General features: G+C 39.9%; 1 protein-coding gene across 4 annotated transcripts; it reads left to right on the forward strand.

Annotated features, from left to right (window-relative positions):
* The first annotated feature begins 450 nt into the window (after window positions 1–450).
* meis2b (Meis homeobox 2b) lies at window positions 451–22,312 on the forward strand. 4 transcript variants are annotated; one of them, XM_053336779.1, is made up of 13 exons: window positions 451–462; window positions 897–1,129; window positions 1,608–1,749; window positions 1,907–1,957; window positions 2,120–2,170; window positions 2,293–2,439; window position 4,768; window positions 5,822–5,929; window positions 16,125–16,264; window positions 19,044–19,120; window positions 21,352–21,410; window positions 21,686–21,775; window positions 22,254–22,312. In XM_053336779.1, the coding sequence occupies exons 1-13, from the start codon at window positions 451–453 to the stop codon at window positions 22,310–22,312; spliced, it is 1,170 nt and encodes a 389-aa protein (XP_053192754.1). The 4 variants fall into 4 exon arrangements, with proteins under 4 accessions (XP_053192754.1, XP_053192752.1, XP_053192753.1 ...); XM_053336777.1 differs by lacking the exon at window position 4,768 and having other exon boundaries at window positions 5,815–5,929; window positions 21,352–21,439; window positions 21,694–21,775; XM_053336778.1 differs by lacking the exon at window position 4,768 and having other exon boundaries at window positions 5,815–5,929.
* Window positions 22,313–23,476: the final 1,164 nt, after the last annotated feature.

Below are 23,476 nucleotides of genomic sequence, written 5' to 3' on the forward strand. Positions count from 1 at the left end.
AGCTGTCCTATAAGCGGTGCCACAGCCAACCTGCGGACAGTGAGCGTGTAGGCGCGCAGACACATGGACACCAGGACACGGTGAGAGGAGAGGACTGAGAGGACTGAGAGGACTGAGCCGCGGACCCGTCACACTGGCAACTGATGCTGGGAACTAACATCAAACACACAGATCCGATCAGATTATCACTAATCCCCCTCGGTGAAGAAACGCAGGAGTTGCCAGTGCGCTTTTTTGGCACACTTGGTGAACCTGAGGACATATGATGATGTTTCCTTCTTGTTTTTGATCACTTTGCATTGATTTCAGCCATTACTCTCTTGCATATACTGCCAAAGATCAGGACAGGATTATAATATAATTTGCTCTTGGATTTAAAAATCATCGTCTTCATCATTTTGTGCAACAACTTCTTTTAACGCATTTCTTTGGGGGAAATTGCGCACGGAGATGGCGCAAAGGGTACGTCTGATTTGAGATATTATTTTTTGAATTTTTATGATTTAAATGAGTTGCTCATTATTATCCATTTGCAGCACCGAACATTTCACATCCTTAAATCATATTTAAGTGATTTAGTGAAGGCGAACATATGTACGAAAAAACAGGACGTGAACTTTTACGCAAAATAAGAAATTCATTTAGTAAATTTAATTCTAAAATATAGCAATTTCAAAGGTAATATGGAAGATTTAATTTGGACACAGCTCATAAGGCCTATGTATACTCTTACTGAATATAATAAACAAATTATGGGAATTTTACTGAGATATTAATCATATCTTTAGCATAAAACAATATTAACTGATGTTTTCTTTTTAACTCAAAGGACAAATGTTTCATATGTAATATAATGTAATATAATACTCAACTCTAACTCTCAACTTTCACTCCAGTACGATGAGCTGGCTCATTACGGAGGCGCGATGGACGGAGTCGGAGTTCCCACTTCCATGTACGGAGACCCGCACGCCCCCCGGCCTCTGCCCCAGGTCCACCACCTGAACCACGGGCCGCCCCCGCATCCAACGCAGCACTATGGAGCCCACGCACCGCACAACATCATGCCCAGCAGCATGGGCAGCGCCGTCAACGACGCACTGAAGAGGGACAAGGACCAGATTTATGGGTGTGGAATAATAATATGAAGAATATAACTAATAATAATAATGTTACATGTTTACAGTAAAGAGGTAATATGAAACACTATAAATTGATAAATTATCTCGTTTATTTAATAAGCAAAAACAGCTGATTTGATTTCAGCGGAAAGTCAGAATAATATGGAATATAAATCTCCTTTTATCCCCATTTTAGAACTAATCATTTAATAATAACTAATAATAAATGTTTATGAGATGAAATAATTCCAGTAAATTCCAAAGCAGCTCCACATTTATCAGGATTTTTTATTTTAAAGAATTAAGACTTTTCTCCTCACTATCATCCAGAAATGATTCAAATTTCTTTCTTTTTTTAAAGAGGAATAAATAAATATTCATGTTAAATACAATCTGCCGCCGCTTTGATGTGTAGCCAATAGTTCATGTGCAGGCCTGAGAATGCTTAGAGAATAAACCAGGGCCTGTCATCCTCTGTGTTTGCAGACACCCGTTATTCCCTTTGCTCGCTCTGGTGTTTGAGAAGTGCGAGCTGGCGACCTGCACGCCCAGAGAGCCCGGCGTGGCGGGAGGAGACGTCTGCTCCTCCGATTCCTTCAATGAAGACATAGCAGTGTTTGCAAAACAGGTAGGAGGAGATGATATGAGATGATAGATATATATACAGCTAAAAAACATAATAACAAGTGATGAATTATTATATATCATAATAATTACAAAGATGTATAAAGTGTGAGCATCATTAAACACATCTCTCCATCATTTTAATGTTCTTCTCACTTCAGATCCGCGCAGAGAAACCGTTATTTTCCTCTAACCCGGAGCTGGATAACTTGGTGAGCATCTCCTGTGTTTCATTTTTTAATTTAGGAAAAAATATATATTAGTTTTATTTTGGTAATTTGGTAAATATACACAAAACGCTTTACTGCTGCGTCTTTACATCTACATACATGTTTATTTATATTGATATATTTGTGCCTGTTTATTTGTTTTAGATGATTCAAGCGATTCAAGTCCTACGATTCCATCTGCTGGAATTAGAAAAGGTAAACAAAACAAAAACAAATCTGTTGTCAGTGATTCCCTTTTTTTACAGGCACATTCAATATTTTAATAAAACTCGAAGAATCTAAATTGAAATCTGTATTTTATTTTTTATTTTGTGCAGGTTCATGAGCTGTGTGATAACTTCTGCCACCGGTACATCAGCTGCCTGAAAGGCAAAATGCCCATCGACTTGGTTATAGAGGAGCGAGACGTTTGTAAGTCGGACTTCGACGACCTGTCAGGATCCTCCACCAACCTCGCAGATCATGTGAGTGAAAACAGAGAAAAGCTCGGAGTCTTTTTTTTTGACTCAAAGCTCTCAGCCGCAGCGGTGACTGCAGGAGGAGAAATAACTGTTTGTGTGAGCTTCATGTTGAGGCCTGCCTCTCTGCGTTCACTCTCTTTATTCCCTTTATAAAAGGCTGACATGCTCCTCTTGTTCATCCACACAAGTGGTTGATATGCCGTTGACTAGGAGTTGCCAATCTGGGGTCGGGGGCCCCTTCAAGCTGACACTAGATACATTTGAGGGGTCATGAAATAGACTAATTAACAGAATTAGAAAGAAGGAAAAGCATGAAAAATAATATTCTGCTTTTCTTGATTTTGTTCTAATTTTGTGGATTTTCAAAATAAAATTCTGGAGAGTTTGTCCCTCCAAAAAGAGTTTAATCTGGTAGAATATCTCAGAGTGTGACTGAGGTTTAAGAGAAAAATGTTGAGAACTATCAGTGTTTATCAGTAGCACTTCTTTCTTTTACCTATCATTAAAAATATTATATTTACTTACTTTTTATTAATGAATCCAACAGATATTACACTTTAATTTAGTTTTTTAATATATGCTGCTTTTTGCTGTGAAAGGGCTGCTGGGGGCGCTGTGCAGAGTCACGGATGATGATGAGGATGAGGATGAGGATGATCCTCTATTAGCACAAAGTGCAGCTGCTAGTGTTGTGTTTGCTGTTGGGCTTCACTCCTCTTAGCCTGGAGTTTCCCCACCAATAGGATATAGACACACACACACACACACACACACACACACACACATACCACCCGCTGTGAGCTTTTCAAACACACTCTTCCTAGTTCTGCTCTATTAACAAAGAAGCACATGCAGATGTTAAAAGTTAAGATATAGCAGCAGTGTCGTCAGATTGGATGGGACGTTTAACTGATGACATCATGAGAGCTGTTCGACTGTTTTTCAGTGCTGTCAAACTGTCAGATTTCACTTTTAGCACAATCCTAACTGCAGCTTCAGTCTAAAAACATCAGCGCTGACCTCAGTCCTTTAAATTCTCCCCTTCTTCAGAACACACGCTTCCCTCTGCATCGGGCAACAAAACACAGTTTGTGTGCGTGTGTGTGTTTGTGTGTGTGAGGCCACCAGTTGATGTGACAGGACACTCTCCTGCTGTAATGCTTTCCTCCTAACGGCTGCTGCATAATGGATGTGCGCCGCTCTCCTCTGGGTACAAAGACATGCACAGCTGTGTAACAAACATGAACGTTAACCGCTGAGTGTACCACGAGCTGTTTATCATACACTGAGGCTAAAAGCATGTGTGTGTGTCCCAGTGCATGTGTGCATGTGTGTGTGTGTACTGGTTTGTGTGTTGGAGCTGCTGTGTGTTCTCCACTAAGAGTTTTTGAGGCTGATAGTTGGAAGTGAAGCTGCTGATATTTTGTTCCCCACACAAAAATCATAATTTTAATCCTGAAATACATCCAGCTCTGGAAGGAAGATTTTTAAGGAAAACTGTACTATTAAATACATTTTCTGAATCATTTTGACTTATTTTAGAATCCCCTCTACAATTAAAACTCAAAATTAAATATATTTTCTTTAAATGAGGCTAATTGACCATAATTTCCAAAAGAATATGTGTAAAAGCTGTGGTAATAAGTTGGAATGAAGTTGGCTAAAAACCTCCAACACCGAATTTGTACAGTCGAACCAAACCAGGTCAATTTTAACCCGGGTTAAGCACCTACTGTACATTACTTGTTGGTAAATCTCATTTTCATGATTCTTCTCATGTAAAATAACAAAGCAGCATCATGTGACATTACTTTTTTTTTTTACAACCTACACCTGTGACATTTTTCAGCTATACCTCCATACCTGTGTGTGTATACTGGTTCAGTAAAGTCATCATAACACACTCAATACCATAGGCAACAGGCAACAGCTTCCACTGTGACACACATCCACACTAAACATCTGCATCTGAAACACACATTAAAACACCTGCAGGGGAACATTTGTTCTCTTTTTTTTTAAGTTGGAGAGCATCTCTAAAATGTTGCATCCATCCAGGAAAATACAACAAACAACCATTTATTATTATTATATTATTATATTATTGTTGCCTTCAGCTGGAACAGACTCACATTACAACACAGTGCAGACATCACACATCTATTACACTGCACTTTTATTTCTTTTTACAATTAAAGAGCATTTTATCCAGCAATATTCAGTATATTAAAATACACATAGAGTATAGTATAGTGCTTCTCTGTACTGTATCACATCTCCTGTTTAAATGCTGCTGATATCGATACAATTACAGCATTCGCATTAGTCTAGCGTGTGTGTGTTTCCTGATAACATAGAAACATTTTTGGTCCCTCCCTGATATGTATATTACTTTCACTCACAACAGCGCCACTGACACATTACTGATTTTTTTTTAAAATAGCCAGTTTGACCTGCTTGTGCTGAGCAAACATCCATATTTGCATGTGTACATTTTGATCTGTCTTTACCTTGTGCGTGTTTAGCACTGCTGCTCGTTAGGTGTAGGTATTTAATCTTTACTGTGAGTAATGTGTGTGACAGTATGATTAAAAGTACTACCGTATAATATAAATATGTGTTTATGATTGGAATACACATCAGGCCTGCGTCTAACAGTGCCCTCCGCTCCTTTTAATTGGGTTTTTAACATATGTGGGGGTGTTAGGAAATAAGACCTTTGTTAGCTTGATAAACACATGGCGCCTCATTGAAGGAGCTGTGTGTACTCAGGAGTTGTAATTATTGTGTGGGCCCCGGGTTAGAAAAGAGGGGCCCGTCGGTGAGAGGCTTCATTCACACTGCGCCATTGTCTTGTCGCTTCTTGTTGTCATCTGCCAAGCTCTTCATCTGATCACCATCCGGCAAACAGCTGACGCAAAGAGGCTGAAGAGGGAGATCTGCTGTTTGGCTTGGGCTTACGGCTGTCTGAGTGGTCTGATGGGCAGACCCCATAAATACGGCCGTTCTCCTGATGCTGGTTGCAGAATCGGGCAGGACAGAGGAGAGTTCACATTGCTGCTCTGTTAACCTGATCTGTCCTCTAAACTTGTATTTTTAACTCTTTCTGCAACATTTGAAAAACCTTTCTTTTGGACAGAATGGTAACGTTGATCTCATTCAGTCAAACTGTTGACAACTTGTTTACTGCCTTGCTATGCTAATCACTCCACAGCTGTCTTTGTGTCTTTGGGAAACTGCATAATGGACCTCATACTGGACCTACTGGACCTTACTCATCTGTTTTCCCCCCATCTCACCTCCTTTTCCTCTCTTTTTCTCCTCTATTTCCCTTATCTTTCCATCCCCTGGTGTGTGGACCTCTCCCTGACCTCACAGAATCCAGCGTCCTGGAGAGACTTGGATGACGCCCACTCCACGCCCTCCGTGGGCACCCCGGGACCCTCCAGCGGGGGACACGTCTCCCAGAGTGGAGACAACACCAGTGAACTAGGTAAGAGAGCCTGCAGGCCTCCTCCATATCAAAGCTGTGACTTTACTGTGACCTCTCTCTGAGGCAGAAGGGAGGGCGAGGGGGGATTAATCCTTAAAAGTTCATGCACTCACTTCATCTAATCACTTTATCTTAATTGCAATGATTACAAAGTTATCATCTAAGGTTAGTGAGGTGTTTTTCCCTAAAACTGATATTTGTCTGTTTATCTGACACTGAAAACAAATCCTGTTTCAGTAACCTTTGCTAAAAATTACAGTAGCCTTTAAAAAAGTCAAAACTAGATATTTGTGATACTTTTTTCAGGTTTGTGTCCTCAGTAGGAACCAGTAGGCTTGGAGTTGAGTGCTACAGGCAGGATAGTGAAGTCAGAAAGTATTAAGAACAAGACTAGAGTTAAACTGAGGTAGTGTCGTCTGTTTTTTCTTTTCTTTTTTGGGGCGGGGGGTTAGCAACCTGGGAAAGTTCTATATTCTAAAAAAAGATAGATTCAGTATCTTTAAGTCTGACTACTTTACATGTTACCCTATTTAAAATATAATAAGTAACTATTTCAATTATTTCATCAAAGTAATGTAACTTATTACATTTGATTACTTAACCAATGTTTTCAGCTGTTAGGGTAAATGTTCCCATTAAACACCAAAATCTAAGTTGAGGTGTTTTTCATGGATACTGACATGATTTATAAGAGAGATCATTTCTTATAAAGCAACATTTATCTCTCATTGTAAAATGTATTCATTAGTTCATGTAGAGTTTGGAATATAAAGTCAAAAGTCTGTCATGAGCTTAATTGGTACTGTGATGCAATTTAAGCCAAATAAACCCATGTCATGATTTATTTACAAAATACAAAAAATATTGATTTCAAAGAATTAAAAACAGCAGTATATGTATTCAGTAACATGTTGAATATTAAAAAATGAGGAAAAAACCCTCCTGAGGAAAAATGTTAAAGGTGACTTCACATGTAACCTCCTTTGTAATCATCAACATTTTCATCAGTAACTGTAACAGATTACACTTACATTTATTTTGTCATTAAATTACTAAACTAGTTACATGTAATTAGTTTCTCCCCAACACTGACCTCTAGAATCTAGTCCTAGCAGTGTAGGGAAGCTTTTAGAAGTTTTGTTAGTTTTTCATGATGTGTTTATGAACTTGAATGACTTTAATGAGAGATTCACATCTTTATTATTGTCTTTGGCTTTTTATGGACACAAAATAACACCAGCTTTGCCCTTTAAACGAACACATTATCAAGTACAACACTAATAGAATAATGTGTGAACAGCCTTCACTTTTACAATGCAACCTCTCAATTACAACTCCGTTAGCGGTGATGAAGAGATCTTTAGATTCTGCTGTTTCTCTGTGACGCCTTCATGGCCCTCCTCACGTCACCCTGGTGTTCCTGCAGTCGATGGGATTTCTGATGTGCTAATTGAAGGCTATAAGGGTTTTATGGCTTGTTTTTGTTTTTCTCCCATTTGGCGGCAGTAAAAATAGAATGGACTTTAAAGCAACTTTCCACCCTCTGCCCATCAGGCGTCAATGAGCAGAGCATTGAGGAGAACAATGGGAGGATGCTTTGAATGACAAGAGAAACTCAAAGGATTAAGAAGACAATCAGAAACAGATCAGGACTCTCCCTTTGAAAATCATCTTAGCTACCTGCAACAACTTGAGAGTGTGACATGTAGTCAATGTTATGGCAACTCTTAATTTAGCCGTTGAGTATCTAGAAGTTGTTACTGAGGTGAGTTGAGAAAGGCCAGAGTGTGAATAGCTTCTTTCCTTTAGGCTTTTTTTAAACAGCAGTGCGGGAAACCCAATGTCCATGGCCTTTTGACCTGGGAGAGAATGCATAGAGGATGGGGGGTGCAGAATGCCCCCCGTAGGGATGTAAGGACAGAGCACTTTATGTATGAGGAACAAAGGAAAAGAAGAGGCCAGAATGATCAGAGCTGCGGTTGCTGCAGCAGGATTGGTTGCATGCTACCTGCTGCTTCTCCCCGGGTCTCTCTGCCTTGTTTTTTGGCCTATTCTCATTCCAGGAGGAAACAGAGTCAAACACACAACCTGAAAGGATAGAAAAGGATAGTAAAAGGTGTTTCATGCTAATCTCATTTGAAGCAGGTAAATGGCCTCCATAATAATAACAGCTATCACCACATGTCTAGAATGAGTGCAGGGCTGTTAAATCCTTCATGAGGCACACTGATGAGAGAGCGAGGAGCAGATTGTGTTCATAATTAACTAGTCCGGCATTAACGGTTATAGACTACCTCCGAATTCCCTCCTTCCTCATTGTCGACATGTGTCACGAACAACCAGGTTCAAACCTGCCATGAGTATGTTTCACCAGTTTTTTTCCAATATAGTTAATGCTGGTGATGTCTGTATACTGCACATGGAAAGGGGCGTGATCAGGGTGGATGGTTGGGCGTACTGTACAAAACTCAGGACATTGACGTTGGAGACCAGGGTTGACCATTGTGTGTCTACAGAAGATTCAATTAGTCAGTTAAACACATAAAGTATGACAAATCTAGAAATGAACACTTTGTTTTTGGTGTTTAGTCAAAGAGAAGCACATTGAGGGAGTTTAGACTTACATTAATCTAAACTTAAAATTACTTGAAATTAGGGCAGGATCGTAGCTTAGATCAAATATTGAGAAAAGTAAATATTTTCCATCTCATGTGTCGAGTCAGCAATTACTTCTCCAGAAATGACATATAAGAAGAAACTGCAGCACATGATCCAGTACAAAGTTCAATGGCAGTGGTGTAGTGTGTCTCAAAGCAGAAAGTAAAAGATGGGTGTAAAATGCATCCAGATTTCATTCTGAACCAGATCTTGTGTCCTAGACCGGACCCAGATCAGTAAATGTTAGGGACACTACTTAATAATTGGTAATTGGTAAAATAATTCATTTATTGGTTTACGACCCATCTAAATAACCGATTGCTTGTGTTTCTTGACCCATCTCACTTGATATCGCCAGTGTCATTATAACTGGTTATGATAGTTACAAAGCTTGACTTGTGTTATGTTGCTGAACAAAATAGGTCAATATAAACCTATAAACCTTTGCCTGCTACAAATTTCATGTATTGATTTACATGAATGTATCTCAAACCCAGTAGAAAATACTCCTAAATATAGTTTGATATCTCCTTGGATTAACCACTACGTTAGCCTGTGGAGGTTGTCTTTAAGTTCCTGACTAAACTAAATTCTCAGGTTTAGCTAGTTAATAAATGAGGTTCTGGAATATTCTTGTGATGTCAGAATGATTAAGAAAGTTTGAAACGTACTGTCAATCCCACCAAAAGCAGACAGGAGTGATTGTGCGGTCCCCTACTGTAGAGCGATGTCATTAGTCATGCCTGCATGGTCTGATGAAACCTTTTAAAATCTACCATCATTTGGGAGCACTAAAGTGGTGGCGATGTGGCTTCTAGCCCTGGCTAACCACAGGTAGATGATCCCATCCATTGTGTGGCTGGCGGTTTGTATCATGGCTGCCTGCTTCTCTGTAAGCTCCAAGGCTGGTTGGTTGTTGCCTTGTAAGCTGTGTGATATGCAGAGAGGGTTCTCTTTGATACCTCAACCCCCAGGGTGACTGCTGTTGACCACAGCTAAAGGGGCTGTGCTATCCCAGGAATGTTTAGAAGGGGTCTGGGGGAGGACACGGGGGGGAAGGCTTGAAATGTCCATCACAAAGACTGAAATAAAACAAAAGGCAGTGGGAGTGACTCGAAAAAGATCCTTGCGCACTCGTGTTGAGAAATGGAATGTGAGGAACAGGATGTGTTGCATCTTTTTGTCACTTCCAGAGCCTGGAGTCAGGAGCAAGGAATGCAGCGAGGTGGAGGTGCTGACATGCCAATGACATCACAGCTTCACTGACACCGCGGGCTAATGTCCCTGTTGCATCTGTCATGCTGTGGATCTCAGAAATGTTTTACAACGAGTGGGAAGAGATAGTGAGGGAGGATGGGGGAGGGCAGAGAGAGATAATGGTGGTGGTAGAAGGAGAGGAAACAACACATTGTTGTGTCTGACAACAAATTTGTATTTTTCTATATAAAAGGGAAGATCCAAATTTGATCTAAATCATACACAGTTGTTTTTCTAAAGGGTCAGTTCAGGCAAACTTAAAGAAAACATGTTTATTTTAGTCACTTTAGTGGTTTCTCTCCATGGAGATCATTTTTTCAGTTATCTGTCACTGAGGTTCCTGCCTCTACCTCAGAACCATGGAAGTAAATGGAATGAAGGTGTGGTGCTCATAGTACTGAAGAATAACACTTAACCTCTCTGTGACCAGATTTCCTTGGAAACACTTACAACTAAAGAAGTCCTTGAACAGTAATGGCCTCTGCATATTTCTTTCACTGGTCTTTTCATCAAGTCAGTTACGTAATGGCAACAGGCACGTCCACCTCAGAGAATGTGAAACATCATGGTCCATTTAGGCAATTTCGTGCGGTTCATTGTTGCTGATTGGCTGCTGGATTGTGAAACAAACAGTTGTAATCATCTAGTGTAATCATCACACACAACAGTATTCTTTTGTCCAGAGAGCAACAGTCTTGACATCGGTTTATCTCCTTCTTAATGGGTAATAATTTGAGGTTCCACTAATGAAAGTAAGTCAAACGTTAAGATGTGTGCTGGCTACGTGATAGTAAAAGAATCAGTTTTACACCATGCTGCTATCAGATGTTTTGTCTACATTTCAAATTATAATAAACTCAGTAGTTGCAGACAGTGCACACTCAGAGAAGATGGTATTGCAATTTTTCAATTGTGAGAGCACAGCAAATGAATTTCATCAGTAAATGAGAAAATATGTTTAACACTTTACTTTAATTGCCCCTATTTAGCATTTATGAGCAGCATATACTGTAAACATTTCACAAGCCATTTGTAACATTGTAATATAGTTATAAAGCAGTTATAAGTCTAATGTATTTGTTAATTACTGTAACGATAGCTCTTATAAACAGACAGTACATAACAATATAGAAAACACAGTTGTAAAAAGATAAAATAGTATAATTGTTGACCAATACAATAACTAAATAAATAAATATAACCCAGTTATTAAATTGTGTTTTTTAAATTATATTTTGTGTGACCTGATCCTTTGAAGCAGAAGCAAAGAAGATAATATACAATATACAATGCACAAAACTGGGGGAACATCACAAAAAATAGTCTCATCCTCTCTCAGTGAGATCCCCTCATTTGCCCAAATGAGATTCTATTTACCTATTTTATATTTATATTAGTTTTATATTTATATTAGTTACCAAGCTGCTTGCTCACGTTAGAGTCATGCATCACCTACAATGTGATGAATGACCTAATAGTGAAATGCAAATAGTCTCTTTCACTGGCCCTCCTTCCAGAGAAAGCATTGTCTTCTTCATACCACAGACGTTGGATTTCTGTACAGCAGTAAAGACTTTTTCAAACAGTACCTCACTCACCTCACCTACAACTGGAGCTTCCAGCATGAAAAAGAACTACCTGCCATCAACAGCTCCTAATCATCATATTCACCTCCTAACACCTAGGAGTCTCTAGGTCTTGGAAAGCTTCCAGACTACTCCATTTAGAGCTGTGTATCATGTTTAATAAGGGGAGGAGCCGCGAGGTGTCACTGATGATGGATCAGGGTCCCGCTGAGCTCATTAGACAGTCCACACTGGCTTTGCATGGCTGATGCAGCTGGGGGTGCAGCAATCAGTTCTGCTAGCTGCTCCACACTTTGTCTTATGGACACGTCATCCATCGACTGCTTCACCCAGCATAACAGACTCAGAGGTACAGGGACAGGAAATAAAACTATATTTAAAAAAAGAAACATGAAATGTCAAGCATGTCTAACATGATATGTATAAGAAGCTAATGTGGTCCATTTTCTTTTTTTACATTAAAATAAGCAAAGGCATGACAAAAACCTTGCACTGGTAGAGAGATAAAGAAGTGAGTAATCTTCATATCTACAAAGTGATTTTTAATCTTAAAATATCTTAAAAGGAATTTAAAAAGTCTGCTAGTGTAGTGAGATTATGTGAACCTTTTTCCAATACAAATACCAAATGTGATGGATCATTTAGACAATTGTTGAAACTGATATCAGAGATTTATTTTTTTGGAGGGGATAAATATATACGTATATATATATAGGTAAAAAGAAGTTACTATTCCCCATTGACTAGTTCAATGTTATATCTTTTGTTGAGTGGTTTACTTACATTACCACGAATGTTTTCATGAATTTCTAAATGGTGGTCATGTGCTGTTATGTTGCGGTCATTGTCATCATGGCACAATGGCATCTACCAATTAGTATACACATACAAGATAATATATCAGTGTTGGGTGACACGATGGCATTTTATTCAGTTTTAAGCAACATTTTTACGATTAACTCTTTAGACCTTAGTCATTGTTAAGTGTACCTTTTAACCTTTTAATGATGGATTTTAGTCATCGGGCTTCTGGATCTTAAGTTATCAGAGAAACAAGTTAGAGCTGTTAGCGGCCTCATTCCATTTACTTCCATTTAATCACTGGGTTTGTTTGTTTTAGAGAGGAGGAGACCTCTGCAGATAATCCTGAACAATGAACACTCAAGGAATCCTATAGCTGGGAGAAGTTAGTTGTTTAGTAATGAAGACAACCCATGTAGGGCTCTGTGTCAGTACTCATCACCTTTAAGGTTTCGACCAAAATAAGTCAATACCAAGTAGTATGGAAACGTCTCCCGTCAAATGATACCTGCAATCAATCCTTTTTGCACCCAGAGCTAGAAAATATGACTATTTGTATGGATTGCTCACAGCCAATCAATGCAAAGTTCTTCAATTTAATGCGACGTGATTGGCCCACTGCCACAGCAGCTACAACCTGTCTGTGGTGGTGAAGTCACAATTTAATGCTTCTATTCACATTACGGGTATCGAATGAGGTACTCAGTTGGCATCAGTATCACTTTAAGGATACTTGGATTGGTACCGGTATTGTCATTTTTTAAACGATGCCCGCTCCTAATCCGATGCTACTTCACCACTTGATTGAGAGACCCCTAGTGGCAGAAATTGACAGACACATTGTACATTTAAAGAATCCAAAAGTCATGTTTTTGCACATGTCTAACAATACAAATGCACAAACTAATAAGTAAATAATTACAATATAATCTAAATATTTGCAAAATAATTTAAAAAACAAGCTATAAAAGCTGAGTTGGAATTGCCTAAGTAGCATAAAGAGTTATAAATATATAACAACACAGGCTGAGCAGAGTCGGGTGTGTGAGAGCAGCAGAGGTGGAAGGCAGTAGAAAGGCGAGGAAGACTTCTCTTCATATCTTAGGGTGCTGTTTTTTTGTGTGTGTGTGTGTGTTTTTCTTCTTAGCCCCGGGGCAACACTCCAGCCATCCCTGCGGTAATGCCCACCCTAGTCCCCCGCCCCCCCCCTCCACCTTACCTCCCCCACCTCCGCCCTCCGGTGTCACGCGTGCAGACAGTGACAGGCAAGGGTGGAGTGGAGAGGGGGGGGGGGGGCGAGAAGAGAGAGAGAGAGAGAGAAGAGGGGACGGGGGTGAGGGAGGGAGAGGGGGGTGGGTGGCGGTATGGCAGACTTGCACGGATGTACGACTTTGAGACTGCACCGTCACACACTGGTTAGATTGGCTGAGTTGCTGGGGAACAGTCAGAAGCGATTAGTGTAACAGAGGATCTGCCCCGCGGCTTTCCCCTCTCTGGAGCAGAAGAAAGAGGGATGAGGAGAGGAGAGGAGGTGGACCAGAGTGGGGTGTCGAGGGTGTGTGGGGTGGTTGTGGAGGGGAGAACGGCGTGCCTTCTTTAGATATAATTAGACAGAGTGAGTCTTCGTCCTTCTTTTTCTTTCTTTCTGTCTTTCTTTCTTTCTTTCTTTCAATTTGTAGCATGCTTTTGTTACAAAAATAGTACCCAAATATATATATTAGCCAACTGTTTATTATTCAGGCCGGTATTTTCTTCATGATAATTATGTTGAATGGACTTTCTCTTTTCACTAGAACACTATAGCTTGATAATAATTCATTTCAGTTCATTCATTCAGCTCGATATTGTTTTCATGTTTGGTAATTTCCTGTTGGAGGTTGGTGTTGGGTAATGGTTAGGACACACATCTATTTAAGAGCTTCTATCTCTGTATGTTATCACACCTGTCACCATTTTTAAGTCATTATTTCTCATGGACTATTGCTAGTTAGATGAGTAGAAAGGTGACATAACCCCACCTTTAAGAGTTTGGTTGCTTGAGTAGTAGAAGAACTGGAACTATATGAAATCACACTGTTAACCAGCATGTTGTAAATCTATTCAATATACAGTATTTGCATTCTGTTAAAGAAAGCCTTTTTATTTTAAGGCTTCTAAATTAAACAGCTGATTAAACTCTCTGTGCTGGTTAATTATGCCAGTATAAACTCACGATGTGCAGCCAAGCAATGTTAAAATCAAAAGAATCATTAAAATTTGAAGTCCAAGGTTCCAAATATGCCAAAAAGGTCAGGCTGAATTTTAGCTAAATGTTAACAAAACGAAGCACATTCAGAATAGCTCCTTTTTGTGGAATGGTGCAGCCATAAAAGCACGTAGTCTTTTTGAATATTTAACTTAGTGAACACATAGCTTCAGTGAAGTGCTGGAGTGAGATGATACAGCTTATAATGTATATATATATATATGTATTATAATAAGATGACTTTTAAGTTCTTGCAACTTAAAGGAAGAAACTTCACATAAAGGAGTTAATTGAACCAACCAGTTTAAAAAGAAAGTTTCACAAATGTTAAATAGAAAAAAAAATCCTCCTCCTGTCCCCTCAGGGAACCTTTGCCCATGAAATAAGTTAACTGGCAGAGGCGGTGTGAAAGGTAGAGGACAAAACAAAGTAAAGAGTAGAGGACATAGGCAGTGTGAACCCTGTACCCTGTCCATGACTCCTAGCTGGACACCATCCGTCAAAACTCCCACAAACTCCTGAGCCCCTGACCCTCCAACACATCCTTTTTAATGTCAATATTCATTAGCTGAAATATTTATGCATGAATATGGCTCATATAGGCGCATTTGATTGATGCATCTCTAAAAACAAAAAGACATGCTAGGGCAAATCTTAAGAAAAGTAGGGTTCCTGTCCCGCCTCGGGGGAGGAGTCTCTCAGATGCATTATTCACATGCCCTCCAGGCAGGCTTTCAAGGCTTCTCTGCCCCGAGGGCAAGAAAAATAACCACCACTGTTAAAAGTAAATCATCTCGGCTGATGCACAATTAATGGCAGAGAGGGAGAGGGAGCGGAGTGCCCCTTGTGCTGCGAGATGGAGTGAGTTCGCTAGCATGGGCGGAAATACTCAGCTTTAAGGAAGCCTCCTGCCTCGATCCTCCCCAGCTTCCTGCTGAAATCAAACGAGGATGCTGCTAATGGCAGGATCCAGAGCCTGGCATGACGCTGCCCTGTAGACAATCCGACACAGACGTATCCTATGATGATGGTGGGGGATGTGTGTGGTGGGGTGTCGGTCAGTAAACACATGAGAACGGCAAGGGTGATGGCTTCACCCCCTGCCAAAACCCACCCACCCACCCTCATTCTGCCTCAGTACCCAAATGAGCGCCTCATGTCCAACTTCAGACAGGACAGGGTTTGATGTTATTGGGTTCATACTTCATTCACAGGCTAGATATGTGTTTTTGTTATTGTTTTTCCTCCTCTTCTTTCTTATAAGGAAGTCATTAGTCTTATTTCAGACAGAGGTCACATATAAGTAAGAGCACATAGCACCGAGTCTGACTGTAGTTTGAGCATTCATTATTTCATGTCAGGCGCACAGCTCCGGCAGTCATTACCTCATGTCAAACGCGTGGCTCAGATTGTATTAATAGCTCTTGGGTTTTATTGAGCTCCCACACTACAAACTCTTCTTCATTATCCAGTGGCCAGGGAGTCAAGCAGAGGTGAGAGGAAGGATCTTGTGCTGCCGTGCCACATAGGAACACAATCTCCCTCTCGCATGCCCTTTCGTGGCGTACGAGAAAACGAGGAGGGTGAAGGCGACGGGGGCTAAATTAAAGCTTTCTCGTAACGTGACTCGTCTTGTCTCTGATCACAGGAGACGGCCTCGACAACAGCCTGGCATCACCGGGCACGGGAGACGAGGATGACCAGGACAAGAAGAGGCAGAAGAAACGGGGCATCTTCCCCAAAGTGGCCACAAATATAATGAGAGCGTGGCTCTTCCAGCATCTTACGGTAAGAGAATCTACACTGAGTCCTGTTAAGTTTGCCTCCACCGCTTTCTATACAAACACATCAGACTGTGACTTTTTATAGCTTCCAAACACACCACTTCTTCTCTGTAGCAGCAAGTCTACACTGATCTCACATAATGCTATATGCGAATGTTGTCCAACCCCAGCCCCTCCATCAGGCAACACTTGTTTGAAATGATGCCTCTTTGCCCAGGAATGAGCCTAGGCTGGGTTTCCCAAAGGCATCTTGAAACTAAGTTCATCTTTGTTCAATTGTAAGAGAATGGAGCAAAGACGAACCCCAAGTCTAAAGGTCTCTTTTGAAACACCAGTCCAGTATGCCGAAATCAAAATCAGAAGCAGCAGCACAGTTTCAGAGCTCTTTAAAAGGGGGTGAGCAAGTCCCCACGAGGAGAGCGCTACCTTTTATCCGAGGTCTAAAAGATACCACCACTGCAACCTCTCCCACTCTTAGATGTGTTATAACCCCTCAGTTGTTTAGTTTGTAAAAGGCCCACACAGGTCCTGTACTCAGAGTAATCCTTTCCTTTCCAAAGCCCACCTTTAGATTTTCTAGATAAAAAAAGGAGGATAATTGAATTATCCCCTCTCTGTTCCCCATCCCCTTTCAGGCCTAATTTGTTAAGCACAAGTGTTTGCCGTGGCAGGATGTGCCTATGAAAAGTGTGCAAGGGGACTTTGGCCTCTGAAAGGCCTATTGCAACACCCAAGCGATCAAGCATTCATCGGTCGTTGAAGGGTGTGAAAGGAGCGGGATTATGTTTTGTCAGACGTTGCGGTGTGAGGCCCGCGGTTTGAAGACCATTGGGGGGGGGGGGGGGAATTCTCTCCACCATTAGTCGTAGCCTCCTGCTTTTGTCGCCCATTCTGAAGAACCTTAAAAGATCCCCTTGTGAGGAAGCTATAGAGAAAGCAGCTGTGAAAAGTTTCGATTCATTATATTATTCATTATCGGCCCATTAGCGTGGCCGTAACTGTTGGTTTCCACGCAACCTCGCATTAGTCCACATTCAAAGGTTGATGCCAAGGTTTGAGTTTTAGGAGCGAAACCTGGAAATCCACTGGAGGTCACAGGTGTCATGTCAGGCATGTACAGCTGAAGTTGTATCGTTTTCCCAGTTGATATAAAGGATTTGATTCTCTGTTAATATTCTGAGCGAGCCCCGTGTATCTGAGGCATCTTATTAATCAAATATTCCAGTCTAATTAGAAGAAGAAATCTTTCCTGGTCCAATGTTTTGACCCTACAGTCAGTTTTCCCTTAGCAACCATTAAAAGCATTGTACATCGAATGTCAATAAATCTCTTAACCCTAACCCTAACCCTAGAATGATTACACCCCTTGAACCTAACCAGAAACTGGACTTAAATAGCTAACTCCTTGATTCCATAGCAACATTAAACTTCCTGTATACAACCAAAGCACAGTGGATACTGCACCTAAATAATACATGTTGTAAGTATGCCATGAACCTGTAAATGTGGAGTGTACATGGTGCAAAGGTTAGGGTTCAAAGAGGAGGTTAGTGAGGGACTGCATTAAAATGTGTAACTGGATAAGAATAGACTGATAATGTAAAGTCCAGCGTTCTATGGATTTTATTTGGTGCAATTTTAGTGTGTGTCTTTTATAAATGATTGATTTTTGCATTCATGGTTTCCAAATTGTATTCAATAAAACCAGAGTCAGTAAGTGGTTTTTGTTGAGTAATCAATTACTGAATCAAAACAAGGCTCCCTCGGGTGCACATCATGTATTTGTGTGTGTGTGCATGTGTGAGTCTCGGTTAAGCACAGCAGTGGTCCCCAACCTTTTTGACATGTGTGTGTGTAGTAAGAGTGTCGACTAGCGACCCTCCCTTTGCAATAGCTTGTATGTATGTGTATGAGTGGTGCAACCAAAGAGGGATTTCCCCTTTACAGATTGGCTCATTTGAATAATGTTAGAGTTGTTAGAAGTGTTTAAGCAAAAATGAAGAGAATGGTAGAGATATTATATGATTTAGGAGTGTGTGTTTGTGTGTGTGTGTGTGTGTGTGTGTGTGTGTGTGTGTGTGTGTGTGTGTGTGTGTGTGTGTGTGTGTGTGTGTGTGTGTGTGTGTGAACAGCCTGAAAGGCAGTTTTAAAATGAAGTGTTTGGAAGCTCATCCTTCACTGATGACCACAGGAGGCGGTTGCTGGCCTGACAGACGCAGAATGGCGACTGGCCCGAAACCCTGCTCCCAGTACACGGGTCACCTCTGTCTACCATCTGCCGCCCTCCTCCCTCTGTCACACACACATACATCCAGCGGAGGGACTGGGTCCGGAGAACGGGGCGGGTGGTGGAGTGAGGTGGGGGTTGATGGGGGGGGAGGGGGGGCTGGTCTTACCGGGGCCTCAAACAAAAGCCACTATTGTGCCTCTTTATATCCCACCCGATCGTTTGTCAAGCAATGTCAAATAATGTCAAATACTGTCACACAATGCCACGCGCTTTTAGCCTGAAGTATTCGGGGGGGCAAACCGTGGTCAGCCTCAGAGTTTTCAGAGTCAACTTGCACACTCACTTCCAGGAATTACTGTGCATGGGGGAGACTGGCACAGAATATGATTACACTTCCTGAGTTTTTTTTGCTTGGAAGTACAAGAGGCTGCACTTAAGGGCAGATCAGCTCTAGACACGGAGGCCCCCCAACAAAAAAAAAAGCTGTTTCTTTGGCTGAAGTCTTGACATTTCATTTCATTTTATAATTTTAAAATGTGTTTGTCACTCGCAGCACCCGTACCCCTCAGAGGAACAGAAAAAGCAGCTAGCGCAAGACACAGGCCTCACCATCCTACAAGTCAACAACTGGTAAGTTACTTTAAAAGCAACTCTGTAGTGTCACACAACATCTGACTGATATTTGATCTACTCAGACTTGCAGGCACAATCTGTTTGTTTTTGTGATATGTATTTTGTACTGAGACTTATTATATGAATTTCTTCATCTCAGGATGTTAAAGTTTGTTTTCTCGCTATGAAACAATCAGAAACCATTTCTAGAGTTAATATTGCTCATGTCCACCCAAAATCATAAAATAATATAATAGGCATTTCTTATAACTTCAATCAAATTTAGCATTTTTCTTTATCAGCAGTAATCCAGTGATTGATGACTGTAGTGTAAATCCATGGTAACAGTAGCCAATGAAACCTTTAATGGCAACCTTACAACATTATGTAAAGAATATTAGGTTAAAAAATTTACAAAAAACGTTATTGATCCCCTTAGAGGGAAATTCAAAATTGACACAACAGTATTGTTTAAAAGTGAGAAAAAATAAAATAAAATATTCAATCTCTATAAGAAACAATAAATATACAATACATTAGTACAATTGAGTCACTTCTTTGTCACTTATCTTATACTGTATAAAAGTACTTTATTTGTTACACATACAGTTGTACATTGAAATTCTTATCATAACATCCCAGCAAACACAGTCTGACAAAGACTGATATGTGCTTGAAAGCCCCACATAAACCTCATAAGTGACCCTTGGATTAAATTTTTTTTGGTTAAATGTATGCCGTGTCTAAGATGTGTTCTAAAAACCGTTCAAAACACGAAATATCCCACCTCTTCATCCCAGCCTCATTTTACATGTATGAGATGATGGATTAAAGAGTGTTCGGGCCGAGCCACCTTTTGTAGACAGCTTAAAAAGAGATAGGTCCAATCAAACAATCACACATCCTGGATTTAGTTTCAGATGACACAGTTCTGCATGTCATCATTTTACTGGCAGCTTGCACAGGGTTCAGGTTTGGATTAATTGAGATGACATTGCTTTGGCGCTTTAATCCCTCTCTAAAATCCACCAAAGAGTCTGCTTTTAAGTGTATCAGGTCTCCAACAGACCTAATTACACAGCTACCCACCTCTAATCCACAAGTAAAGACGACTACGGGTTTTAGGCAAGGCTCCATCCCTTACAGATATCAAAGCTTGCAAACTCACTGTACTGTCTGTTTGGTGGATGTATCAATGGCTAAACATTGGCAAAGCAGTTAGCCTTATTATGGCCTGAGGCTACAGGGCTAAACCTAAATCAATACATTTTTTAAGCTATGTGACTTTCTCCTTCTACCCCAGATTATGTCAATAGGAATAAACTAGATTATTAGTTCAATCCCTGAAGACACACAGCAGGGGGGGGGTTCCAGGTCTTCAACAGCTGCCAGAGGAAACTGACATATTTTGTAAATATTTTTGTTAAATATTTTCATAATATTTCAACGGTTGAATATTTTTTTATTTATTTATATATTTTTTTTAATATTATAAAAGATCTCTTAAAATGTAAGAAAAATATTTCTTCATCTAAAGCATTTAAGAGTATTTGACAGAAGGTTGGAAGGCAATTCTCAGGATTTTCAAAATAAAGGAGAATCTTTGCTTTGACTAAAAGTGAAATACTAATAGATCATAGATTAAAGATGTTGAACATCTCTGTGTAAGTACTGTGATACTAAGGTCACATGATAACACCTGAAATTTGACCCCTTGTTACATTTGAGAGCTGTAAAAACACCATATACACATTTCTTTTAGCTGGACTTTTCCTAATGTGACCAAGAATCTACAAAAATGGAAACACATCGCATCATTTTTAAATCTTTGTGCAGCTGATGCACACTTTTATATATGCAAATGTCCAAATTTGACCTGTGTTAATTAAAAAAAAAAAAAAATCAGCATTCAAACATGTTATATTCATCATATTTTACTGGACCATAAAATAGTGTTTGTGAATGTCTTTATTCACAGAAGGATTAATCAAAGATTTATTAATGACAGATGGGGAATTTATGAATGTGAATTGGTGTAGAGACTAATTATGAGTCAGAATATGAACAGTAAATAAGGGTTAAATCAGGCTGTGAGATACAGTCAAAAGCTCAATGACCAGCTTAGAATGATTGTGTTTTGCAGATGATGGTCAAGTATGAATCTGCAATTAGACTTCGATGTGTAAGGTTTTAAGAATTTGTTTTTTCAATCAAATTGTAACACTTTGTAATATTATTGTGTTTCCCAGGTTTATCAATGCGAGGAGGAGAATAGTCCAGCCTATGATCGATCAGTCCAACAGAGCAGGTAAATTTGCACTTCATTCACTGTCCAATGTAATTAATACTAACTTTCAGGTGGAGAAGATAGGTTAAAGGGAAACTCTGCCAATTTTCAACCAGTATTGTAGCATAACAATGGGTAGTATATACTAATGAACAATGTTTAACCCAAAAAACCTGTCAAAACCTGGCTCTTGCTCATTTACTGGTAAAAGTCTGCCAGGTGACACCAAATACTTCATCCAGTGGATTATAGAGATCTGCCTTTGACTAAAGTTTGTTTTTTCTCCTCTATTACAGTAAGTCAGGGTACAGCTTACAGTCCAGATGGCCAGCCAATGGGAGGCTTCGTCCTTGATGGGCAGCAGCACATGGGTCTCCGACCTGGAGGTGAGTGATCTCTCTACAGCTATCATCAACCAAGTTTTTCTGCTAGAGGACAGATTTTTTGAATCCAGTCATTTATGCTTAGATTGATGTGTTTTGGGCTAATTGTCTTTGAGAAAAGTGGAAAAGAACCACTTTAGAGAGAAGATGATGAAGGTTAATATAGCTTCATTACATGCAGGGGTTCTTCCTTACTTCCCCAATGAAGTTTTAACTTAACCAGTGAGATTATTCTTGCTGCCGAAGTTGCTATGGTTTACACATGTATTAAACATTTGTGGACAATCTCTGACCACAAAGCATCAATCAAAGGAACAGATGATCATGAATCTGAATCACATCATTTGTATGTTGCAACTAGTGATGAACCAGCCCTCCTTCTACTCTAGTATTCGCTATAACACTTTAATTCTTCTAACCCTAACCCTAACCCAATACACACCATCACATGCTTTAACAGTGTTCTTGCTCCTCTCTGCAGGGCCAATGGGTGGCATGGGTATGAACATGGGTATGGATGGGCAGTGGCACTACATGTAAATCCACTCCACTGAGGCGCGCCTGAACAACAGGGTGAAGTAAGTAGTAGTAGTAGATACACACACACATCTGCACACATCTGCACTCCACAGCTTTCACTCATCTCACTATTCCACTCCTTTCTTTCCTTACCAATCTATCTCCACTGGTGAGATTCAGATTTTCATTGTTATTTATAATGTAATAACCATATGCTTCTTCACAATATGAGTGTTTGTATTGTGTCTATGTTAGCTTTCACATAGCTTGTTTGTGTGTGTGTTGAAATGAACATTTAGAGACATTTCAGATTGACTTACTGTCAGTTTGACCTCAGAGTGAAGTGGTTTAGAACATCTGAAAAATACTGTTGGTTAGTTTACAATCTGTGTGATGATCACAATGTGTTGTACCAATAACACTCTGTTCCCAGCAGTTAAATGAGTAGAATACAGACAGTATCTAACAGTAAGGAGTTGAGTTTATTCTGGGAATTTGGAAGTTTAAGCTACTACTTCATTACTACAGTAGTTTTCTTGCTATGGCATTGATACAGTGTTATAACTGATTCAAAAACAATGGACAACATTGTCCATGTATTATTTAACTTTTATTTAACCAGAAAAAAATAATTGGAATGAAAAATCTCTTCTATAAAAAATGCCCTGAAACGGTCGAGATTAGCAGCTTCGCAATTAACAGGGTCGAAGACATAAAACAAATGTATAACAATTTAAAATGAACATAAAGAATAAATTACAGAATCGTAAAATATTAACCAGATGTTCATTGCAAGTCATCAACATCAGGAATCAATCAATAGGAGTAAGTCAAAACAGCCAGAAACAGCCAGATGTGTCTGCCTCCAAGTCATTAAGAAAATAATAATATTTATTATTATTATTATAATAATAAGACTCGGTTGGTAATAAACTGTAATATTCATAGATGAGACTGTTTTTATGCAACATGGAATAAAGTTAAGATTATTTAAACTGGTAGAATAAAATGATAGCTGTGTGCTGCTTTGACTTTTCAAAATAAAATGCTAAATAGACTCTCTGGACGAGTTAAAATCTGTCTGAGGTCGCTCAAATAAATTTAGTGTGGGGAAGGGGGGCACACACACACACACTCTGCTTTATCACTCTATCTCCCCCACCACTTCCTCTCTACTCCCCTCCA

Source organism: Scomber japonicus, chromosome 17 (assembly GCF_027409825.1).
Source record: "Scomber japonicus isolate fScoJap1 chromosome 17, fScoJap1.pri, whole genome shotgun sequence".
NCBI classification, from domain to species: domain Eukaryota; kingdom Metazoa; phylum Chordata; class Actinopteri; order Scombriformes; family Scombridae; genus Scomber; species Scomber japonicus.